At 36.8% G+C, this 26,061-nt stretch overlaps 2 protein-coding genes across 3 annotated transcripts; both read left to right on the plus strand.

Moving 5' to 3' along the window:
* Window positions 1–4,406: 4,406 nt before the first annotated feature.
* On the plus strand, window positions 4,407–6,807 carry LOC144436173 (uncharacterized). 2 transcript variants are annotated; one of them, XM_078124882.1, is made up of 3 exons: window positions 4,407–4,586; window positions 5,175–5,354; window positions 6,195–6,807. In XM_078124882.1, exons 2-3 carry the CDS (start codon window positions 5,177–5,179, stop codon window positions 6,800–6,802), a joined length of 786 nt encoding a protein of 261 aa, XP_077981008.1. In that variant the 5' UTR covers window positions 4,407–4,586; window positions 5,175–5,176; the 3' UTR covers window positions 6,803–6,807. The 2 variants fall into 2 exon arrangements, with proteins under 2 accessions (XP_077981008.1, XP_077981007.1); XM_078124881.1 differs by lacking the exon at window positions 4,407–4,586 and having other exon boundaries at window positions 5,019–5,354.
* On the plus strand, window positions 6,807–10,309 carry LOC144436171 (uncharacterized). The gene is made up of 4 exons (XM_078124880.1): window positions 6,807–7,602; window positions 7,778–7,940; window positions 8,611–8,790; window positions 8,965–10,309. The coding sequence occupies exons 1-4, from the start codon at window positions 7,043–7,045 to the stop codon at window positions 9,214–9,216; spliced, it is 1,155 nt and encodes a 384-aa protein (XP_077981006.1). The 5' UTR covers window positions 6,807–7,042; the 3' UTR covers window positions 9,217–10,309.
* The last annotated feature ends 15,752 nt before the right edge of the window (window positions 10,310–26,061 follow it).

A 26,061-nucleotide genomic window follows, 5' to 3' on the forward strand; every position in this document is an offset into this window, starting at 1 on the left:
AATCGGATGAACAGCCAAGTTTTGTGAAGCTTATAATTCAGGAGAAGTGAGATTACTGTCTAAGTAAATAATCAAACAGAACAGAAGGGCATTACGCTTTAATTTATGTGCAACGTCTCGGCTTCTTGTCTCTCCCAGAGGTCGTGTGATCTTGGAGGAATTATACTGACAGTATCCATGACTATGGAGGCGACGTACATATATATATATATATATATATATATATATATATATATATATATATATATATATATATATATACACACACAAATCGGGAATTTGTTTCATACTTAATTGATGATAACCAAGTACGTTTTATTTTCATCACAGTAACTCTACTGTGTTTTCATATAAACTACGGAGCAACCGGTACGACTGTAGCGGTTTTACCGGTTACATCGTACCACAGACTCTCTGTGATAGAGGGACTGTGATCGTGGACATGCCAATCGTTCAGCAGTAAAGGCTAGTAAGCGACATGAGGTCACCTCCCTCGTTGCCTCTAACCGCTCCCTACCAATAAAGGTGGGAATATTGACCATTGATTGATTCAAAGGAATGTCTGGCAATACGTCACAGAATGGAAACCTTTTCGGCCGAGTTCCATTTTTACCCCATAGCGATGTTCGGTCGTGTGTCGTATTGTATCGGAAGAACATTCGAGGTCTGGCAGATAGACTACCAAGCTGGGTGTGATTAAAGATTCCCGCCACTTCTTTTACTTACTAGCTCAGTATGTAAGCAAATATTCAGAAACACCGTTCAGATAAACAACAGAATATTACTCATTCAAAACGAGAATATTTTAAAAGAAAAAACTATATACACTATTTCGTCGTTGGGTGCAATAAAATGAAAAATATGGGACATTCCACATCAGACTGTCTGTGGTTAATACGGTTTAACGGTTTCATCAAGTGAGGTTATAATCCAAATATCGTATTTCGGAATTTTGGGAACAGTCCCGGCATTGCGGACCATAGGCCAGGAATAAACTTGCAATTATATAACTGGGCAAACGTGATGTCAGCAGATTCATATGACAAGTAAAACGAGCAGTGTCAGAGATGACGTGATTTTATGGCGAGATTTCTAATTTTAGTTTTTGTGTAAATCCCAATGTATTCGAACAGAGGGACTGTGATTAGAATCATATAAAAAAACAATAAGAATTAAACCATCTGGCAAACATTCGGGTATGTGATCCAGGCAAGCGGAAATCTTTTCTCAGTTGTAATTCACGAGTTTGGACCAAGTCAATCTCGTTACTTACGTGTGATAAGACGGGTGTGTGAGTGCTGGAGGAGAGAGGCTGGAGCACATGGCACAGTGATAGAGGGACTGTGATGTGTTTAATGATTCGTATAAGTACAAATTAATGAAGTATTCCTTATAACGGTCCAGTCATAGTTATGTAGTAACATTTACAACATGTAACATTTTCATTTGTAGTTTGACTCCTGCTTTGAACCTTTAATCGCGGTTGATAGAAAAGGCTTTTCAAGTAATCATGGTGGAATGTCCTATATCTTGAACATGGGCGAAAAAGGCACACTTTGGAAATGTATATTTGACAAGGACAGAATGTAGAATGTAGAGTAATAATGTTTAATCTGTTCATGAATAAAACATGTTTCTGTCGAGTTCATGACCTGTTCCCTCCCGCCATGCATAACATTATGGAATCCAGCATGATAAAACAATGGATTGTGAACAGATAGGGGTCATGGTGGATTCTCGAAGAATCCATTATGGATAACAGTGATGGATACCTCAACACTGGATATCAATGGATTCTCACTAGATTCTGCTAGATACCGCTAGAATCCAGCATGTTAGATACCACTGGATTCTGCTGGATATGGAACATCTGTCTATCTCTCTAGCGATCGCTCTGAATTCCGAATTTGCTACGAATTGTCAATTCTTATGTTCATTTTCTCCTATTATTATTTATGCAATTTTTATATACGTCAAAACATGAGATATTATCTTAAGACGTCATTGGGGATAAACAATAAGATATACGTCATTAAGATGACTGTGTTACTTAATTACGTGCTTTGTGTCCCCATGTGCAATTTTTATCTCAGTATCTACGTGCACTTTATCATCACCTAGTCTGGCAAGGAGAGAGAGACAGTGTGTATTTTCCGTAATCTAGTCTAGTGAAGGTTAGATGGCCTAAGGGACCGGACAGAATTTACGGCAGGGGGGGGGGGGGGGCTGGGGAGAAATTATCTCTGACTTGGGTTTTTTCCTGCCCCCCCCCCCATCCACTGTGACCAAAATTTCACAGCCCCCCCCCCCTTTCAAAAGTATAAAAATTTCATCCCCCCCCAAAAAAAAAAAAAAAAAAAAAGATTAAAAAAGAAGAAAAAAAGTGCACAATATCCTGCCCCCTACAATAACTAAAAAGAGTACAATTTTTTTTGTTACTGTAGCACAACTGTAATATTTCTTTTGGTACTACTATTATGTTAGTATTTCAGCCCAAACAACTTAGTAGTTGTAGAGGAAGTTTTTTAGAAAACAAAACAAAATAAAACATTTTGACCATACATGTAATTATTTCCCAACTAGACACCATAAGTAGTCATCACTTAATACCAAGGCATTTGATGTGGTGGTTTTAACTGTCATTCACTGATACATACACAGAAACACAGACACAGAGTAAACACACATTTACATGCGTGATTTGTGAAAAACTGTAGTGGGGACATTTGTGGGGAGTATCTAAGGACATCACATCAATACATAGTGTATTCAAATATCTATTTATACTCATAACACAATAACTATCTAATGTCAGACATTTGTGATGTCATGAAGTGCTAGCAAACTAAGGATTTTATGCACACTGAGGTCTGACAAATATAGCTTTCACTTTCCTACACCAAATGCATTACCAATACACATGTAAATGTAAGACATTTGTGACTTCATGAAAGTGCAAAGAAATTCAGATTGTTGTGAAATACTTAGATGTAATCTATATGTATCAGTTCCAAAACCATACATATTTAAACCTATAGTGTCAGGCATTTGTGACTTCATGATGGGGACAGCAAATTCAGAATTGTATTCAATACACTGTACAGTTATCAGATGAGTATTACTCACAGTTTTCTAAACCATTCACATTAAGCTTGAAGTGCAGTGTCAATGATGAATAGCCTTTGCAATACAATCCCTTTATTCATAATCTTGAATTTATATAAAGGCAAGTTTCCATGATCCAGCCAGTCTACCTGATCTAGTTTGAACAATAAGGGAGCCATCCTGGTCTTTTTGAAGGCTAGACTAATTTGATTCGCTGTCACTCTCACTGTCACTGCCACTAGTACTTGATGTATTGGTGTCACTATCACTACGAATTTCTTCTAAAACAATATCTCCTTCTTCACTGTCACACAGTTCCTCTTCACTTTCATCACCTGTGTTCTTTTCAATCACTGACTTCTGTTGCTCTCTTGAAGTTCTTCTTAACACATCACATGTAACAGCTTTCAACTTGTCATCCTTCCTACCATGTATGTTTAGTTGCTGATATTTCAAGTACTTGTCTAATTCAGCAACCTGTATTTGTATTTACATTTTTCACCAAAAGGTCACTTTTTAATCGTTAAAAGGTCACTTTTTATATGTTATATATATATATAATATATATATATATATATATATATATATATATATATACATATGTATATACATATGTATATACATATGTATCCTTGATGGTAATTACACACTGAACCTATTTCCACAGTGCTAAAATGTATGTATGTATGTATGTATGTATGTATGTATGTATGTATGTATGTATACATATGTGTGTGTGTGTGTGTAAGGTGTATGTGTGTGTATGTGTGTGTGTGTGAGTGAACAACTTGGAGTATATAAGAGTAATTCAGGGTGTATCAAATTAATCTTATGCTTCACTAAATAGGTACATACAAACGTACACACTTTCATTTTAATACAAAAATGAAAGTGTAGACATTCAATATTAAAGGCGATATCAAGTGCTATCTCATGCAATGCTAAATTTTCTAACATATTAATTTTTTTCAATGACAAAATATTTCGCGCCCCCCCTTTCAAACCATGAGAATTTTCATGGTCCCCCCCTTCAAGCCTCCCATTCTTTTCATGCCCCCCCCCCCCAATTTCTCCCCAGGCCCCCCCCCCCTGCCGTAAATTCTTTCCGGTCCCTAATCTGCGCCATTCTTGAACTCGAGTGACAATATATAGACACCGCTGGATATGATAAACAACAAGACTCCGCCTCACTGTTTATCATCCCAGCGATGTATATTGTATACTTGTTGTAATGGCACTACTTGCCAATCGTTTGAAATTGATAAAATACAAGACTAGAAAATATATGGGTCACACACAAGTAGAAATCAGATATTAGTTTCTCTGTATTGTTATGCAAATAAGACGAAACGACGCGCGCCTCGCTCACTGAGTGACAGGACTTGATGACCGAAGCTTTGGAGCTGAACTAACGAAACTGTTTCTTTGCTACTTGTTATTAGTACAACAATATCGAATCAATAGTTCAAACTATCATTGAGGTAAGTGCTTTATACCACTCTTTGATAATTTTTATGAATGGTATTACATAAAATGACACTTTTTAGACTATTTAGAAAACTTCGTAAAAAATAAACGATCTATTCTTAGTTCAGATGAACGATGTATTTTCCCGCCATGAATATTTGTTATCGTCAACTTTGAAAACGTTTAGATATGTCGTAAATAACACCCTAACCTATAATTCCTACGAATGTTCATGAAAACTGTTTTTTCAAGGGTGGCTACAATCTTTCCTGATTGATGAATCATTGAATTATCGATAGTTTTACTGTATATATCGATGTACACGATGCATTGACGGTTATCTCATCTTCCACACATTTCCGGTTTAATGGTATTGTCCGTATTAAATATGCTAAAGTAGGCAAAGCCTCAGACCACCTGAGCAACAACTACGTTCCTCATGTTCCTTGCGTTGTTCTTGAGTCACAGTGGAAATTGATGTGTGAATGAATTACGCTAATCGTTCACCTTTGCCCTGTAAACTTTTGTTGACACACAAGGTGACCCCTGACCTCACAGTAATCATGGCGCCCACTCATTTTGTGCACTTTCGCCGTCAACAGAAATGGAGAACCTGGATCCAACATCCAGTTTGGCGTCATCACAGACATCTAGTCAGGACCCAGACTATGTACCCGAGGAGACTGAGTCACCAGACCGACTTGGTGGGTATTTGCGAGGAGTTTCTCGTTCGAGTTACACTCTCCGACCTGACCTCACACGGGATTTAACCAAACATGTTGGTAAGTCCAGGTCTAAAAAAGTTTGTGTAGCTGTTACAAAAGTTGATTGTCGATCCTGTCATGATTCTATTAGTATAGTTTTGGCTGTATTCGTTTTTTAATGTGTAGTACTACATTAATACGGTGTCATCAGTATCTTTGAATAGAAAAAAACCTCTTGAACTTGATAGGGGATGTAAACATACGGTAGATTTATGATGTAAACAAAGTCCATAATTTGCTAATGTCTGAAAAATGTCACCGTGTTGAACTTGTGTACCGTTATGGATGATAGCATTGGTTTTAGTATAAAACTACAATCAGAATATTGAGTACATGACACACTTCAAAATTCCTGTATTACAGTACTATAATTTTAAATCTAGTTGTAACTCCCAGTCCCCCAGTTTTATGTTTTGTTTTGTTTTTACATTTGAAGTAAAGTTATTGACAGAAAATGTTCATCACATTGATAGATCAATTACAAAGGTAAATGTAATGCACAAGCATTTTACTATGAGGTTTCAATCTGTCTTTCATTGATAAATTTTCATCAGTAGCACAAATTCCATAGTTAACCTCTGTAGTAACTCTGGAACTATGTTGATCTGATGACAATTGTTGACAAGACAGATTGAAAGCTAAATACATTTGTACAAAAAAGTTCAGCTCCTTGTGTCTTGTAACCTTTGAAATTTCACATAAGTTATCTTTGTCAACTTGTTTCATCCTTTAAAGACAGACACCCTACTTTAGGATGTTTTTACATGTATAGATGTATTAGAAACCAAGTCCTCAAAGTGTTGATATCATTATATTTATTATCAAACTAATTATCATTTTCATCTTTTTTTCATTCAGATGATTCTTTTACTTTTAAAGTTGGAGTATGTCCAGTTTGTGAACCCATATTAACACAAGCAGCTGTTGGATTCTTTACCATCCAACATTGTTGCAGTACACTCAAAAAAAGAAAAAAAGCACACCTGGAACCCCTTAAAACAGACAACAGACAATGGAGGAACATCATAGAAGAAAATAAATGGATTAGAGGAAGTTTATTTGACCCTGCAGGAAATTATTTATTCTGCCAAGAGTGTATTGTCAGTGTGCTTGGTGTATCACGCCAGCGATTGGCCAGCCAAAGAAATATCAAACAACAAGAATTCCTAAATCCAGTGGTGTCATTAAAAAAGAAAGATGTCCTCCTTCAGAAACTGGAGAAGTACGTTCTTATTCCAGACCCAACTGTAGACTGGAATGACTGGTGGACCGGTGTCTGTGAAGAGGATGAAGTGGAGGTCAGACAGTTTTCAGCCCGACATGGTCTGGAAGGGAGATTGTCAAACAACAATAAAACTGTTCTGAAGGAACAATTCCTAACATTTGCTGATGCAAACTCCTATCCAACAGGTCGTCATGAAGAACACAAGGGTCCTTTGTTCTACTTTTTACCAGTATTTACCTGATTGTCTATTCCCAGGATTTCAGAGAATAACTATGAAACTAAACTGAAGCATTCTTTCATTGGTGTCTTCAACTCCAATCAGCAACAGCTTGGAAGAGAAACTGTAAGTAGCAGTGCAGCAGAGGGCTGGTTATCTCAGTACAGAAGCCGTCATTCAATTCACCCACACAAATCAGACTACTGCAATACTTGCAAAGAGGTCAGCAAAGAAATCTGTACTAAATCCACAATAGTACAGAGAATGACAGAGTGTGGTGATACTGATGAGGGAGAATTACTGAGGATAAAAACAACCATAGACAGTCTAAAGTTGCATATAGCAGAACATAAAGAAAAGGCAACTATAGCACAGCACTTCTATAAACAGTCTTGCAATACAGCATGGCAAAGTCAGCAAATGATTGAAGATTTGGAAAGTAAAGATGTAAGAACTGATGAGGAAGAAATAACACTCCTTGAAGAGAAAACAAATTATGTTGCTTGCTTTAGCATTGACTACAAAATGGTTGTCACTGTACCACAATGGCATTTGACACCACAACCAGCCATATCATATTACAAGATGAAGCTTTGTGTTGATGAAGCAGTCATTGTTCATCATAATTTTGGCAAGGCATATTCCTACATATTTGATGAAAGGTGTGGACCAAAAAATAGCAACCACACATTATCAATTTTAGACAAGCACATGAGGAGTTTGGATCTATCCTGGACAACAAAGGCCATGGTATTCATGGATAATGCTCCAAGTACTAACAAAAACACATGGCTAGTTTGCTGGATTAAAGAAATGATGGAAAGGTTAGTCAGTTTGATATCATGTATTTGTACACACTAATTGTCTTGTTCAATAAACTAAACTGATACACGAAATTAATATCAAAATGTATTCAGTATTGATGATTTTAGTGCACATTTATCAATGTTCAACTATGCATGTTTGTAACACCATAGCATTTACTTTCTTTATTTTCAGACATGAAACTCTGCAGTATATCAGAATCTGTTTTTTGCTTGCTGGACATTCAAAGTTTATGCCTGACTGGATATTTGCATGCATGTCATCATCAATGAAGAAATGTGATATCTTCAATACCCATGACATTGAAACTGTGGCATCAACATACAGTGAAGCAAAGGTATTGTTTACTAGTATATGTATCATTGTTATTTTGTTTTTAACACATGACATTGGCACAGTAAGTCTGAAATAGCTGTAAATGGACTAGCCCAGAGACTTCTGTTGGTGTTATTATAATAACTATCTACACTAAACCAATTCACATGCACATTGAAGCACAGGGATGTGTTTTGAAATTACTATCAACAGCACTGTTAAAATCCAAGTCAAGCTCACATTAGTTCAGGCACTTGTTATACACCATCTTGCCACATATGTGGTGATGATTGCATCATTTAGGATCCATTTAGCTCAAGCAGAGCAGTTGGTAGTAATTTCAAATTCAAAATACATTTTATTTATTTTAAGTACATATGCCTTTGCTTCGTGTAGGGATATACCATAGTAACACAAAGACATCTCTGGGCTATACCTGGCCTAACGATGACAATTACATGATTATCTTCTCTGTCTGAAGATTATATGGGAACTAAATCAAAAGCTAGGTTTCATGAAAGATTGAGTTACAGCTTTAAGTGATCTATTCTAAGACATTAGGGTAGTGTTCTCATTGATATAACAGTGCTCTTTAAAGTAGAAATTATGATAAAACAATCTTAAGGAAAATAGATTTGAGCTTTATCATTTTATGATTGAATTTGTATACTTTTGCTATCGTTATTGAGTAGATCCTTTCTGAGACTGACTTTGCTGACTGGCGTACATCATTACGGTTCCACTATGGTAGCTTAGTGGTTCATGGTATTGGTAGCTATCACGACATCATGGGAGAAAGACAAGATGGTGCAGTTGTTGTCTTGGCAAGAGATAACTTAGACAGTGGTCCATGGAAGAATATAACACCACAGGTAATATACTGGCACTTTAGTGTATTATGGTTTATATCTCTATTACAATTCTTTACTTTATGTACAGTACCAGCTTTACATTCATTTTACATTTATGTGATGTTTACAAGAATTGAATTTTATTTTAGAATGACATGTACTTCATAATTAAAAATATCTTAATTCATTTTGTAGATGACAATTGAGGGGACAGCCTACCCATCTGAAAACATCACACCAAGAGCTCTTAAACCTGAAAAGGTAAAACAACTTCATGAAATGTATGATCGTTTCATTCCTGATGATAAAAGGCTTGACTTCCTTCCAGCACCAGTTCACATTTATATAATACCCCCTGCAACTGAAACACAACAGCAACAAGATCCATCAGCAGCATTAGGCAAGCAACACATGGATGCTCTAAAGATGGCAAGAAGAAAGAAATAGTTCATTTTAATTTCACCTGATATTGTGTTTCCCTGAAAGAGTGGAAGAAAATATCTTTTTGAAGCTTTGATACAACTGAAACGCTTAAAGTGTGTTCTCGTCAATTGTAATAAGTGATACTATATTGTAATTTACCATTTTAAAAATCATTAGATTTCAGTCATTTTGTCTAAGTCATCCAAGCTACATGAATAAGGACCTCACCTGGTAGGATAGAGATTTTAATGTGAAGGATTTAATCCTGACTGTTGTCAGTGGTAGAATGGATTATGTGCTCTCAGGGGAGTTGAAGAAGTACAATGGTTGTCCCATAACATGTCTCTGTGCTAGGGGTATACATGGTTATACCATAATATGTCTCTGCTAGGGGTATAAATGGTTGTACCATAACATGTCTCTGTGCTAGGGGTATGAATGGTTGTACCATAACATGTCTATGTGCTAGGGGTATAAATGGTTGTACCATAACATGTCTCTGGTAGGGTTATAAATGGTTGTACCATAACATGTCTCTGGTAGGGTTATAAATGGTTGTACCATAATATGTCTCTGCTAGGGGTATAAATGGTTGTACCATAACATGTCTCTGTGCTAGGGGTATAAGTGGTTATACCATAACATGTCTATGTGATAGAAGTATAAGTGGTTATACCATAACACGTCTCTGTATGTGCTAGGGGTATAAGTGGTTATACCATAACTTGTCTCTGCTAGGGGTATAAGTGGTTATACCATAACATGTCTCTGTGCTAGGGGTATAAGTGGTTGTACCATGACATGTCTCTGTGAGGGGTATAAATGGTTGTACCATGCCATGTCTCTGCTAGGGGTATAAGTGGTTATACCACAACTTGTCTCTGCTAGGGGTATAAGAGGTTGTACCATAACAAGTCTCTGGTACATGTAGGGATAATAATTATACAGTGCTTTGAGCACTACTTTAATAATACCAAATGGTATATGTGTGTGTAATATTGCTAGTATTGCTGTTATCATTATTATGGTAACTGAAATCGAAAAATGTACAATACAAAATTAATTTATTGAATTCATGTCAATATGTATGATATATATGTACATGTAACTATAAATAAAAGAAGTACTTTCAAATTTTAACATTCTGTGTTATAATAGTATCCTGTGTATGTACGTAGTTGTGTGTAGAGGAAGGGATGTGCAGGTGTGTTTCACATGTTTCCCAGTGTCAGATTTGTTGTTTCCTGTTACCATGGTAACGTTCCTTGTAACCATGACGACCATAATGTCTTGTATAGTAACCTTAACCACATTTTGTATGGTAACCATGACCATTTTTGAGCAGTGCCAATCAAAATTGATAGTTATTATAATAGTTGACAGGCCACTTCAGCTGTTTACAATGGTTCCATGCATATGTGTGTTTGTTGCCAATTTACTCCAATTTCTTGTTTGATTTCGGATGTCAAATTTCATCAACAAACAATATAGGTGTCCTACTTCGAAATTGTGAAGAAAACCCAAAAAGTGATTTTTCAACATAATATCTGATTTCTACTTGTGGGTGACCCATATATTAAACTTATGTTTAGTTCCTTATTTATATAAATCAGCATTGAAAAGTTGACGTCAAATTGATTTGACACATTTTACAGCATATTTGGCTGACACCAAATTTGGTTTATAGAATCCTGGAGTGTATTGTTCAACGTCTCTCTTTCGCACCTATTATTCAAAACCAATCACGCAACTCTCAGGCATTCTACCAACATGTAATTGTACATTTTATTTGGTAATTTGTTTGTCAAGAAATAATATCGGTGTACTATACGTATATATGTACCACTAAACGTTCACCAAATGTAAGCATAAACCATCATAAACCATCCACGTAGTAAGCGTACATGCGTAGTTTTCTTGTAAGATGAATTAATTGATTTAGCCACTAGTGAAAGTTTACACTTTATTTGAAACTTGATATATATAACTTGAATTTGAAAAGCTGTCATTGACATGGCCATGACAGTCTTTTTTTATGGCCAGGTCAATGACTTATATTCGAGTATATTTGAATTGGGTTAAGGTCGGCGGATATCCGAGCGCAGACCATTGTGTATCCCTCTTCAGGTCAAGTTCTTGTAAAATATTATGGTTGTGGCAGGTTTAGGTTAAATTGAGAATCCTACACTTGTTTTTCATTTATTATTCGAAAAGGTAAAGTTGTAAGATTATATATATATAGATATATTTGTGTGTGTGTGTGTGTGTGTGTGTGTGTGTGCGCGCGCGCTCAAATGATGCCAGTGCGTGGTTTATACTACAATGCTAAAGGTTTTATTTGTCCTGACGGAAGGATTCAGTTTACATCTGGTTTCTATGTGCTTTCCATTCACCAATTTTGACGTTTAGTACTCACCCTTTACTGAGTATCAATCTTACTATACTAGTTGGGTTTACTAAGTTTGTCCAGTTATTTTACATTAAATTTATGATACACTGGCCATGTATTTTATTTGATTTTAGATTGCTGACGAAGGTCATTTGTGCAGGGCTGAAACTTAGAAAAGAAAGGTTTTAAATTCAACCTCACTGAGAGCAAGTTCTTTTCATTTCATAGCGAACTCGTACATATCCCTCCTCAGGGTGTGCCTTTAATTTCCCTCGAAGTGACTGATCTTCGTTTAATCATCAAACCCCATGAAGGAAGGAAGGACTAATCTTGATTCATTTGATTCGTTCTATGTCAGGGAGTGTAATAGGAACAAGTAATAATCTGTCAACATGGGCAAGGTTGAAATCAACATGGAAGATAAAGGAATCGACAGGATGTTACAGCACACAGCTGATGAGGATGAAAACAGTGACCTGTTACATGTTAAGACATGCAAGATTGTGGAAATACCTTGTAGCTAATCTCTCTCACGCAAACCACAAGCTAAAAAGTTGATGAAGACTGCCTTATTATACCTGGCTTTTTTGGTTTGGTAAAGTATAATCTGCTCTGATCTGAAATTACAGTGGTGTTTGTGTATGTGTGTGTGGGGGGGGGTGGGGGTGGCGGGTGGGGTGAGAAGGGTTTAGTAAATCATTTGCACAGGTTTCAAGGATATATGTGCTCGTCACATACCTCTAAATCGATCCCTAATAACGTGACGTAATCTGCCCCTTTCTTTCTTTCTTTCTTTCTTTCTTTTTCTTTCATTCATTCATTCTTTCTTTCATTCTTTCTTTCTTTTTTTCCCTATATCCATCCCTCCCTCCCCTCTCTGTCTGTCTGTCTGTCTGTCTGTCTGTCTGTCTGTCTCTCCACCCGCCTATCTGTCTGTCTGACTGTTCGTGTCTCGTCTGAGCAGGGACACGAGGCAACAATTCTGGTGAAATCTGAAAATAATAATGATATACAGGTAATAAAGGCCCAAGTTAGATGAGTCACACTTACATACTTACTTCTTCATTTATAGTATATATTAATAAACTCATTATAGACGTCTACACATATTTGTTATGTTGGGTATGAGGCCAGAAATGATTATATGTATGTACTTGTACACTTTCTGGTCTTTTAAAAAATGAAACATTTTTAATAATCGCAGAAAAAGTTTATATAAATATGGAAGACTCCAAAAAAGAATAAAGGAAAAGAAAGTATACGGATAGATTTAGTCTGTAATGCTTTATCTGTTACCAACATTAATGGAACATGATCATGGTGCAAAATCGACGCGGTACGCTTAGTTCGCTGACGTGCTAGCGCTGCTTGCCGTGCTCGAGCTCAAACGCATTCCTTGCTTAAACTAGTAATACAGAGCAGGGGCATGAGGCAACAATTCTGGTGAAACTCGAAAATGATAATGATGTCATACAGGTAATAAAGGCCCAAGTTAGCTATGAGTCACATTTACATATTTACTTCTTTATTTATAGTATATTTTAATATACTCATTATACACATCTACACATATTTGTTATTTTGGGTATAAGGCCAGAAATGGAATGATTAAAAATATTATATGTATGTACCACTATACGAAAAGTCAGATTTACCAGGGTGGGTAAAGTATGTAAAATATGTGGTAATAGTGTCATGTTTGCCCATGTATGTCCATCTTTGTCCTTGTTCACAGTACCATGTTTGATATCACCTTTGACCAGGATGGTGTAGCTACCATAGTGACACCTATAACCATAAGACATAGGTAGATATACAACCTTGTTATTCCCATGGGGCATAGGAACTCAAAGTTGGTAATATTGACGGGGTGTAAAGAGTGGTTTGTTTATCTGTATATACAAGGGGTGGGTAAATGTGGTCATAGGTAGATATACAACCTTGTTATTCCCATGGGGCATAGGAACTCAAAGTTGGTAATATTGACGGGGTGTAAAGAGTGGTTTGTTTATCTGTATATACAAGGGGTAGGTAAATGTGGTCATAGGTAGATATACAACCTTGTTATTCCCATGGGGCATAGGAACTCAAAGTTGGTAATATTGACGGGGTGTAAAGAGTGGTTTGTTTATCTGTATATACAAGGGGTGGGTAAATGTGGTCATAGGTAGATATACAACCTTGTTATTCCCATGGGGCATAGGAACTTAAAGTTGGTAATATTGACGGGGTGTAAAGAGTGGTTTGTTTATCTGTATATACAAGGGGTAGGTAAATGTGGTCATAGGTAGATATACAACGTTGTTATTCCCCTGGTGCATAGGAACTTAAAGTTGGTAATGTTGAGGGGTGTAAAAAGTGGCCTGTTTATCTGTATATGCAAGGGGTGGGTAAATGTGGTCATAGGTAGATATACAACCTTGTTATTACCCTGGTGCATAGGAACTCAAAGTTGGTAATATTGACGGGGTGTAAAAAGTGGCCTGTTTATCTGTATATACAAGGGGTAGGTAAATGTGGTCATAGGTAGATATACAATCTTGTTATTCACATGGGGCATAGGAACTCAAAGTTGGCAATATTGAGGGGGTGTAAAGAGTGGCTTGTTTATCTGTATATACAAGGGGTGGGTAAATGTGGTCATAGGTAGATATACAACCTTGTTATTACCCTGGTGCATAGGAACATAAAGTTGGTAATGTTGAGGGGGTGTAAGAAGTGGCCTGTTTATCTGTATATACAAGGGGTGGGTAAATGTGGTCATAGGTAGATATACAACCTTGTTATTACCCTGGTGCATAGGAACTTAAAGTTGGTAATATTGAGGGGGTGTAAAAAGTGGCTTGTTTATCTGTATATACAAGGGGTAGGTAAATGTGGTCATAGGTAGATATACAACCTTGTTATTACCCTGGTGCATAGGAACTTAAAGTTGGTAATGTTGAGGGGGTGTAAGAAGTGGCCTGTTTATCTGTATATACAAGGGGTAGGTAAATGTGGTCATAGGTAGATATACAACCTTGTTATTCCCATGGGGCATAGGAACTTAAAGTTGGTAATATTGAGGGGGTGTAAAAAGTGGCTTGTTTATCTGTATATACAAGGGGTAGGTAAATGTGGTCATAGGTGTATATACAACCTTGTTATTCCCATGGGGCATAGGAACTTAAAGTTGGTAATATTGAGGGGGTGTAAAAAGTGGCTTGTTTATCTGTATATACATGGGGTGGGTAAATGTGGTCATAGGTAGATATACAACCTTGTTATTCCCATGGGGCATAGGAACTTAAAGTTGGTAATATTGAGGGGGTGTAAAAAGTGGCTTGTTTATCTGTATATACAAGGGGTAGGTAAATGTGGTCATAGGTAGATATACAACCTTGTTATTCCCATGGGGCATAGGAACTTAAAGTTGGTAATATTGAGGGGGTGTAAAAAGTGGCTTGTTTATCTGTATATACAAGGGGTAGGTAAATGTGGTCATAGGTAGATATACAACCTTGTTATTCCCATGGGGCATAGGAACTTAAAGTTGGTAATATTGAGGGGGTGTAAAAAGTGGCTTGTTTATCTGCATATACAAGGGGTGGGTAAATGTGGTCATAGGTAGATAATGCAACCTTGTTATTCCCATGGGGCATAGGAACTTAAAGTTGGTAATGTTGAGGGGGTGTAAAAAGTGGCTTGTTTATCTGTATATACAAGGGGTAGGTAAATGTGGTCATAGGTAGATATACAACCTTGTTAGTCCCCTGCGGCATAGGAACTTAAAGTTGGTAATATTGAGGGGGTGTAAAAAGTGGCTTGTTTATCTGTATATACAAGGGGTGGGTAAATGTGGTCATAGGTAGATATACAACCTTGTTATTCCCCTGGGGCATAGGAACTTAAAGATCAATCTTTCAGAATCAGAGTTTTGTAAAATCGCAAAATTTTCTAGTAGCAAAAATATCTAGGTTTACAGTATGCATCATACTACAAGTAACGCACATCCAATCATACACAAAACTATGGCTCACAAAGTCAAAATAATTTTAAATAGGAAAATTGTTATTTTAATAAAGATAATAAATGAAAATGTCAGCATACAATTTTTTGAAAAAGAATATACAGAAATACAAAACAAACTACTACAACTACTACTACCTCTGCTTCTACTACTGCCACTACAATATATACTACTACAACTACTACTACCTCTGCTTCTACTACTACCACTACAATATATACTACTACAACTACTACTACCTCTGCTTCTACTACTACCACTACAATATATACTACTACAACTACTACTACCTCTGCTTCTACTACTACCACTACAATATATACTACTACAACTACTACTACCTCTGCTTCTACTACTACCACTACAATATATACTACTACATCTACTACACCTATTCATACTTCTGTTCTCTTTGTCCAATCCGGACAGTCTTCAGGTGGCCCCCTCAGTGAGGGTGCACCGTCTCTTCTGCGATGGACAAGGCCTCCACCCATTTTCTTTAACTTTTTTTGGTGCCTCGTGTCCAATAGTTGAAAAAGGGTGGAGACCCTGTCCGAACGCCATTGCAGAGGTCTTCTGCACAGGCTCTTCGCTTTCCTAGAGACCTCTATATCTTCATCAGATTCTTCATCAGATTCAGATGAGCCTGATGCAGATTCCTCGCTCGAAATATACTCTATCCTAAGTGCTGCCTTGAAGAATTCCTTCTGTACTGCCGAAATGGATGTGCTATCTCTCAAAGACTTCCTTCTCCTTGCCAATTTCTGCAATATGACATCAAATGAGTAATTACAATGGAGCATGCAAAACAGAAGACATTTAGAGAATGGTACATTAGATACATTCACACCAATTTGCAGCTACATTAGCTAAATGGTGGCATAGTAAAGTATTTTCCATAAATAATTCTTATAAATCCAAAATTCTACACATTGAATCCAGTTGAAACCCCTGGACAAAAGTAGATATGGACACAAAGAGGTACACATACACTAAGAAAAATAACACATTACTTTATCCACGATTGAGGAGTGGTATCACACATGGAATTAACAGGTATTTAGCGAAGACACCACAAATCTACATAGCAATAAAAATAGATTTACTGAAGTCTAATTATTTATTCCCTTCCGTGACAGCATTGCTACAAAATAAGTGTAAATGAAGTTTACAATTCTTACCTGGTGCTTCCTTTGCCGTCTTGATTGTTTCAATCTGAAGATTGCTGTTTTTCCCCGGTCTTCTCTCTTTCTTTGTTTTCTTTTGGTGAAAAAATACGTTCTTGTTGCAGCTACAAATTAACAAAAACATGATGGTATCAATGAGACCATACCTGACAAGATTGAAACACCACAGTGAATATACACACAATAATGACTCTTGGCCACTGACTTATTTTGTAGTGAATTGTTTGATTTGTAAGCAAATGCAACTGCAAGACTAGAGAAAATTTTAATCCTCTTATTTATTTTAGTTTCCTAAGACGGTGATAATTGTATATTTTTTTCCAAAATGGCTGATATGAATTAGAAATAAACACAAAACAAAAAAATGCTATCAATGAAAGAAAATGGTCTGCCACTCAGAGATGACCTCTCAAAGCCAGCCGACAGTTTGATAAACATGTAATATAATATTTAACACAACTCACCCACTATGGATTCTTTTGTTTCATCCGGGGCCTGTGTCAACACCATGTCCATGATGTCAGTGTTGACTGAACTGTTCCTGTCATCATGATATCTAAAATAAGGGGAAAATTGATTTAGTCAAACATCAAAAGATATCTCAAAAACATGCAAGAAATGAAATAATGATGTTGTCACCATTTCTTTCTTCCTTTATAATCCTCAACAAAGATAATTAACATATGTAAAACAACAAACATAATATCTGTGATAATTAGTGAGACTATCTACAAGTAAATATCTGGTCTATTTAGCATAGTGTCCTTTTTTCTGACAAACCAGCATATTTTCATCGCGTAAATGAGATAGAAAAACAACATGAGGGATACATTACATTGAAATCAAAAGTTTGATTACTTACGACTTTGATGTGTCCCACTCCTTCCCGTCATTCTGTAGACACGAATAGACAGAATGAACAGCATGCTGTGAAGAGAAATAAAACAAGAAATTAATATTCTCAACGCACTTCTGTGTATGTTAACAATAATGAGCCAAATTAACTATCCCTTATTAAATTGACCAAAAACTTAATAAAAAACTTAATTGACCAAAAAAATAATGAATTTACTAGAAACTCAATCACATGTTGCATTCGACAACTTAAATCCTAGAAGAATGACACTCAGATAAGACAGAAATACAGGTCGTACCAATTGATCTTAAAAGTAGATTAACAGATCCAAGACAAACTAGAGATGAAATGATGAACCTCCCCCGATACAATTATCATTTTGAGACATTTGAAGGATTTAAAAATGAGGTTAATGTCGATGACATTGGCTTGACAACAACAACGGTGTGTTGTTGTGGTTGATGTTAAGAACAGACTGTATACTGAAAGGCTAGTTTTCCAATGTACCCCCTAACACTGCCAAAATGTACCCTTCCCCTCCCCAAGCTTTTGGTGAAAGCAGCCTAAAGACAATGTGTTGTTGACATAGCTTTGGTGTCAATATTGTCTAGAATAATTACTGGAGGTGACAGCTCTAAGTCTTGGATGCTGTTTATCCCATCTAGACAGACAGGCTCCAATGATATAACAAAGCAGACATGTCATGATCCTGGATCAAAACATGTGTCAGGAAGTGCTCCAGCTGTTTAAAGATTACTGATAACACCACTCACACCTTTACACTACACATTTCCATAACTTCCTCTCAAAAACAATCCTAAAAACGATTAGAAGTGTGCTTGTGTGTTTAATTTCAACTTATATACTAGTATTTTCATTTATAGTGTCATGCATTGAACTATATGTCGTGCATTGCATGATCTAATGGGCTATGCTCAATGTTCATTCGACATCGAACTAACCAACATAACATTGCTATGCATTCATTACTTCTGCAGCTTGTTTGGTGACTGACACACAGTTACACTAAGGGGCAACAAGTAATTGTGTCGTTGTGATGAATATAAGAAAACCCTTGCGTTTTTGAAAACTTGTACAACGAAACAAACAAAGACAACAGTTGTCGATCGCGATTGGGAAATCGTTGACTGAGGTCGAAATAGTAGCTGCCTTATTTATACCCGAAAAGAGCTAATCTTTTTTCTACTAAGGCGAAAGCATGTTCTACACAACTTTGTCTTCTATTGTATACATATGTATCCTACAAAACCACATGACATCACATAAATAGCAAAACTCACAACATAATGATAACATCGCCCTACCTTCACTTTGAGAGATGGCTTGATTTTCCTTTTCTTGTCGGCCTTGTCTAGTTGTTCTTGCAACACCCTCTGTTGGTCTAGCATTTTTTCCTGGTTGTCAAGCAGTTTTTGCAGTGTTGACGCACTGATTGTGACACTATCATCACTTGCACGTGAACTTACATTACTGACGTCGAAAAGTACTCGTGCGGAATTGGTCAAGGTTGGTGTCGAACTAAAGGAACTCTCTGGCGCTGATTCGGTATTGGTTGGACTGGACATCTTCGAAGCTTCTTAGAAAGATCTTTCGGAAGTATGACGTTCACTCGAATATGCCGCAAATTTATAGTCTGTGCAACAGCGCCCCCATCGAATTTATCCTCGTTCGCATGTGTCGTAATACTTTGACATTGACTTCCTCAATGATATACCTTTTCCCATTATTGTACCAAGTTTTTCAAATAACAAATAAATGATATAAGTTTCAAATCGCTGAAAAATGCGTAAAATTGTCTTTTTCGTTTCTGTTCGAATGAAAGCGTGAATTTCATAACTGCTAGTTTTACTACTCTTGTGGTCGAGGATGTTTACAAATCCAAAGTAAACAGCCGGCCCCCAGATTGGTGGTTGGTGGTTTTTCATCGTTGACACCTAGGGGCTGATTACACAGAGGCATTATCCAATAATTGACAAGTTTCAAGATAGTAGAGAAAACGAAGATTTAAATCCCCTGAAAGGTGAGTCTTCCTTCATGGTTTTTGAAGTACGTTTTATTATGATTTTGAATGAAATGTATACACATAAGTAAGCTTACTTTTAATACGAGATACACCAACACAGTGGGGCCTAAGATACTTTGCCACCAACGTTACATGAATAGAAATATACCTTTATTTATTTTCTACGAGATAAAAGCATATTGAAATGCATCCATCAAACAAACCAAAGCATTAACTACGTAAAAAATGTAATTCTAAAATAATCTGACACGCTACGCTTGATCGTCTCTCATTCAACATGTGCGTACTCGATACGGGGGTCTGCTATGACAGCCTACGTGTATCGATCGTTGCTAACTTTTAACAAACCATGGATCCGAAGTAAAAGCGCCTTGTACTTTTATGAACAAACCAAGTTTCAGGAAATACTTTATTTTCAAAAGTAGTCTTCCGAACGAAAAAAGTTCAAGTCATTTTAGAGTGCATGTCGTGTCGAAGTGGGCGACAGGTCAGGTAATGAACGCTATCATTTATTTCAAAGTGTTTCGTTTTGAAGTTACAACCGCGTCGAGTGGCATCTTGGCGATTAAATGATTAGAATAAAACAGTTGGCTTTCAAACAATTCTAACTTCTTGAATCGAAAAGTTATGGTTTTAGCGCTTTTTAGAAAACCATTGTTCCCGTTGAGTATCGCCCATAGTACTGAGTGTGGTCGCCCTACTCATAAAGCTCTATGGTCACAACATGTTGCAAAGACGCCAGTTAAACTTAAATTTGAGATTAATATGTTTAGTGAGACAAGACAATAGCATTTTTCAGTGCGGTTGTAGTATTTTGTTATAGTACAAACACAATATATGATACGTGTAACCATAAGTTGGTGTTCAAGTTTAATTGCCGAGACCATGCACATAGGCCAGTTATTCTGGTTGGAACTTTTAATACTGTTGTTTTGTGACAGTGTAGGATTTTCATGTCACAATTGTGTTTTCATTGCGCTGTATCAGTCATTTTAAATAGCGTATTTGTACATGGTATGAACATGGTCTGCAACTACATTTCCCAACAATGAATAAAATGTACACCATCAACCCATATATTTTCTGAAAGGTTTTTCTCTCCTCTTAAATGCTATTGTATTTTCTATTGTCTTTGACTGAAAGTGAGAGTTTGTTTAAGGTATGAACAGAGATGTCTTGATTATCTCAAGGCGCCAATATAAATGCCTCGGAAGAGACCACTTGTCACCCGATTTTCCATTTGTTTGGTGTTTTAGAATGTTCACTTCACACATAGCAAAAGCGTGTCTCACTTTTTTTTCTGCCATCTGTCGTTCTTTTACAACATGCCTCGAAAGTTGACAAATTATAATGGGACGTTTATTGACAGTTTTCTCACTTAATCATCAATTTCACACGTAATAGAGCAAACTTACAAATTCTGAGACAAACTTTGTAAGAACAATGCGTAAGAAAGCACCAGCGAAAATTTCAGATGATTGCGAGGAGGTACTGTCGACTTCGAGACTTTAGAACGTAGTCATGGGGGCTTGAAAATGTAAACGGAGAAAATGCCGATTTTCGAAATACAGGGTAAAATTTGACTTGCAGATTTCCGGGGGTGTCATGCTATAAAAATATCACCAAGCAGTGGATAAAACGAGTCTTCAGTTATTGTAATTGTCGTTTTAATACAAGTGTAGCATCGTAGAAACACGGCAAATCGATGTCGTTCGACTGGAATGTGATACACAAAATCACATTGCAAATGGCGCGGAAGCCCACTTTATTGACATCATCTCATTAATTAGTACTCAGAGGCGTGGCCAAAGTCAAGTCCAAGGTTACTATGATGTTACTCTGTCCGGCGGCAAACCCACGGTGCTGTCTATAGTGGTCCTGTGTGTCTAAACTTCACTTTTCCCGGAAGCACTTCCCGATACAAATATTTCGTTTTGAATTTCGGAATAACTGAATTATACTAAATTTGGCTCAGTTTCGATCGTTAAACACGGGAAATTTCGTAACCACATGTAGTAGCATAGCAACTTTCTAAACCACGGCGAAATCACCAGTTTACTCTTTCGTTAAAAATATGGTCTGAAGCTTCGAATGCGCAATGAAGGGGGTAACCTACGTGATTTTACACGAGTCAAAAAATTAGTGTCTGCTTACGTCTGTGCGGACGCACTCCATTAAATCCAAAAGGGGGAAATTTTGCCTTGTTACAGAAGTCATGCTGAATTTGGCTGTTACAATGAACCCAAAATGTTTCTATGCTCCTCAGTTTGACCGCTACACACTTGTATAAAACCGAGTTTTAACTATCACTTGCCAAAAACTGTCAACCTCAACAATAAACTATTGATAGTAAAATTGACAATAAAACTACCGGCAGTTCATCAAACGGTTATAGCTACAGTATATTGTAGACACATACTGTTCAAAGTGAACTGATTAAGAACCGAACTGAAATAACTTGGCTTGTACTCTTAAACACTATCGAGTCAGCACTTTTGTGGGTATATTTACCCAAAACATGGAAATATAAGGGACTCTTGTACTATTATGCTTTAATGTGAATTGTTCACATTCTAGCTGTGCTTAATTACAAATGTACATAACAAGACAATTATAGAATACAGTCACGATATCGCGATAAAGGAATTTCCAGGGCTATTCCCAAACTATTTCAAAACTCAGAAACTGGTGTTTTTAAGGGAAATTGAATTTAACTGTTGCTTAATTAACCTTCTTTTGTATGAATTTCATCACAAACTTTCAAATTTCTGACTTTATTATTGATCTTTCTTTACCAAGTTTTTTGTTTTAATTGTCTACTAATCCCTATATCTTGTGTTCTTCTATCTCAGGAGAATGGAATTTAAAAGGAAATATTGTCCACACTGCGATGATGAAGTAGTACTCAGAGTTTATAGACGTCATTACCAGCAGTATTTTGATACTCGCACTAATTCTTGGACCAGAGCTGATGATGAAAGTGACTGTGACAGCTGTGAGATACCAACAATTGTAGATCTTGGTGATGTTGACTATGATGAAGGGAGTTGCTCTAATGACAGTAATTATCAGTCAAATGGCAGTGGTGCAATTTTTGAAACAATAGACTGTGAGGAGAAAATTGAAACTTTAGTGAAAGGATTGGAGGAAGAGGACCAAGTATATGTCATCGATCCAGATGGTGAAGACTACCGTCCTGTTTCTGGCCACAACAAAGTTGAAATATGGGACGATATTAATGAAACTGAACTAAATGAAGATTTCCAAGAATATTTAAATGGAAATGAACTATTTGTCTCAGTTTGTGATAAAGAATCCCAGGATCCAACAATGATTGCTCTAGCTAACTGGTTTTGTCTTTTTCTTTCATACATATGGCACTTTTGTGGTTTATCAGATGCCTGTATGTCCTTAATTATTGGTTTCCTGGGAACTTTCTTTACTGTTATTGGAAATCTATTTCCGTCTTTAGCAATACTTGCTATGCTGCTTCCAGGAACTTTATACAGACTTAAAAAATCTCTAGGACTTAAAGAAGATAAATTTATCAAGTATGTTGTCTGCCCTAAATGTAATGATATCTACAAATTTGAGCAATGTTACAAGCGAGTTGGCCAAAGAAATGTTCCAATTACATGTACCCATGTTGCATTTCCTGAACACAAGCAAAAGAAACAGAGAAAGCCATGCGGTGCCCCATTACTGAAGGTAGTTGAGCTCTCTGGTAACAAAACGCGTTTATATCCATTCAAAGTTTATTGCTATAAACCGGTCATCCAGTCTTTGTCAAATCTTGTTAAAAAAAGAGGCTTTGTGGAGAACTGTGAACTGTGGCGCTATAGACAATCTTCCCCGGGTATACTTTCTGATATATATGATGGTAGGGTTTGGAGAGAGTATCAAGAGGTTGAGGGAAAACCATTCCTTGGTGACCCACACAACTATGCATTGCAATTAAATTTAGATTGGTTCACTCCATACAAACATGTACCGTATAGTGTGGGAGCAATGTACTTAGTAACACTGAACCTCCCCAGAGCTGAGAGATATAAAAAAGAGAATATAATGATTGTTGGGTTACTCCCTGGTCCACGTGAACCAAGCCTAAATATAAACTCATTCCTGGAGCCCTTTGTTCGTGAAATGCAAACTTTATGGTCTGACGGTATAATGTGTACATATGATGACAACAATAGAAGGGTCACCAATAAATTCCGAGCGGCATTGGTTAATGTAGTTGCTGATGTACCAGCCACAAGAAAGTTATGTGGTTTTGTAGGGCACATGGCTAAGAAGGGGTGCTCAAAGTGTGAAAAAGAGTTTGTAACAGGTGGTTTTGGAGATAAAATAGATTTTAGTGGATTTGACCCAATTGATAAAAGGCACAATGAGAAGCACCGTTCACAAGTTAAGGAAGTTCAAAACCAGACAACAGCAACAGGACAAAACAGATTAACATCTAAATATGGAGTTAGATATACTGCTTTGTTGAAACTCGAGTACTTCGATTGTGTTAGATTTCATGTGATTGACCCCCTTCACAATATGTTTCTTGGCACTGGCAAACACATTATGAAGAATGTATGGCTTGGCCAAGAAAAGCCCTGCATATCCAAAGACCAGCTTACTCAAATTCAAGAAAAGATAGATAGAACTAAAGTTCCTTCAAACATTGGGAGAATGCCTCTGAAAATTGCCAGTAATTTCGGTGGCTTTACAGGGGATCAATGGAAACATTGGATTACAATGTTCTCTGTTTTTACATTGAAAGGTATTTTGCCAACAAAAGAATTCGAAATGTGGCGTCACTTTGTTTTGGCTTGCCGGTTTCTTTGTTCCCCTGTTGTATCTATCAGTTCTATTGCCAGAGGACATGAATGTTTGATGCAGTTTTGCCGCCAATTTGAAAAACTATATGGACCAAAGTTAGTTACACCAAATATGCATTATCATACACACTTGGTTGATTGTATTTTAGATTATGGTCCAGTATATTCTTTCTGGACATTTCCCTATGAACGCTACAATGGAATGCTAGCACAAAACTGTTCAAGTCACAGGTCAGTTGAAATACAGATCATGAGAAAATTTCTAAATGAGCAATTCCTTCATATCATTTGTAGACCTAGTGAATTTCAAACAGATTTTAGTCAGTATTTCCCCCTGGAGAAGGAAATTGGGTCTTTAGGTGAAACACTAGCTGATGATAAGGCCATCATACAATTGGGCAATTTATCTCAGGGACATGTTCAACTTGATGCGACTGCTATGGTGTCAACAACGCATTTAATTAAAATGATAGGTCCATTTACTATGGAACTTCTGGACGAAACATGGGTCAACAATTTGAAAGATATGTACAAGAGTATCTTTGGATTAGCTTCACCTGCTATTTGTGGGTATATTAAAACTTGTATGGCAGTCAAAGTAATAGGAGATGTCATTGGTGCAGAGTGTTCACGTTACAGAAGATCGTCGTTAATCTTAGCCAAATGGTGTTGTTTGGGTGGTCAAATAAACCTTACAAGCAATTGTGCTAGACCAGGCATTGTGGAGTACTTTTTTTCACAGTTTGTGACAGTGAATTGTAACCCGGAATTATTCATTATTGCCAAGGTTCGATGGTTTCAAAAGCATCCAGCTCGAAACTACTATGGTGAACCAGTGGAAGTCTGGTGTAAAGAAGTGTATGAATTGTCTGGTCCCGCATCATTTATTCCTATACAGAGAATACAAGGAAAGTTCTTGGCAGGTTTTGAGAAAATTAACAGAGAAAATGTCATGTGTGTCATTCCTCTGCCACAGAAGCTGTATGTTTAATGAGACTTATACAACAGTACAAGTGTGTAACAAGATCTGAGAGTTCAGTCGTATTTTACAATGAGTCAGAAAATAGAATTTACTTCATTAATCTATTTTTGCTGATTCTGAGCAACTCTCAAAAGTTTGGTATGTGTACATATACTATGTAATGCATTATGCTCTTTGATCAATATAAATAAAGCATCTAAATATGTAATTCAATGTGATTCCTGGCTATTTCCAAGTTATGTGTACTGTATACATGAACCAGTGAGAATGATCCTTTTCTGAGAATTTCCAGTGCACTAGTCTTTTCCCATATGTATGTGTGTGTGTGTGTGTGTGAACCCTGTGTTGTAAGTACAACAACCTTACATAAGTCCTTGTGTTAGGAAAAACTCGCCTTTCACCTTCAGATGTAATGTTGTTGTTGTTGTTGTTGTAATGTGTTAAATAGTATTTTGAGTTCGATGCTGGATTGGAATGGAAGTGACCGAAAACTGTTCATATCTGCGATTTGACATGGCCTATCACTGGACGTATATTCGCCTGCCTACCCCATCCCCTATAAGTGGATACCCA

This window comes from Glandiceps talaboti, chromosome 6 (genome assembly GCF_964340395.1).
Source record: "Glandiceps talaboti chromosome 6, keGlaTala1.1, whole genome shotgun sequence".
Taxonomy (NCBI): domain Eukaryota; kingdom Metazoa; phylum Hemichordata; class Enteropneusta; family Spengelidae; genus Glandiceps; species Glandiceps talaboti.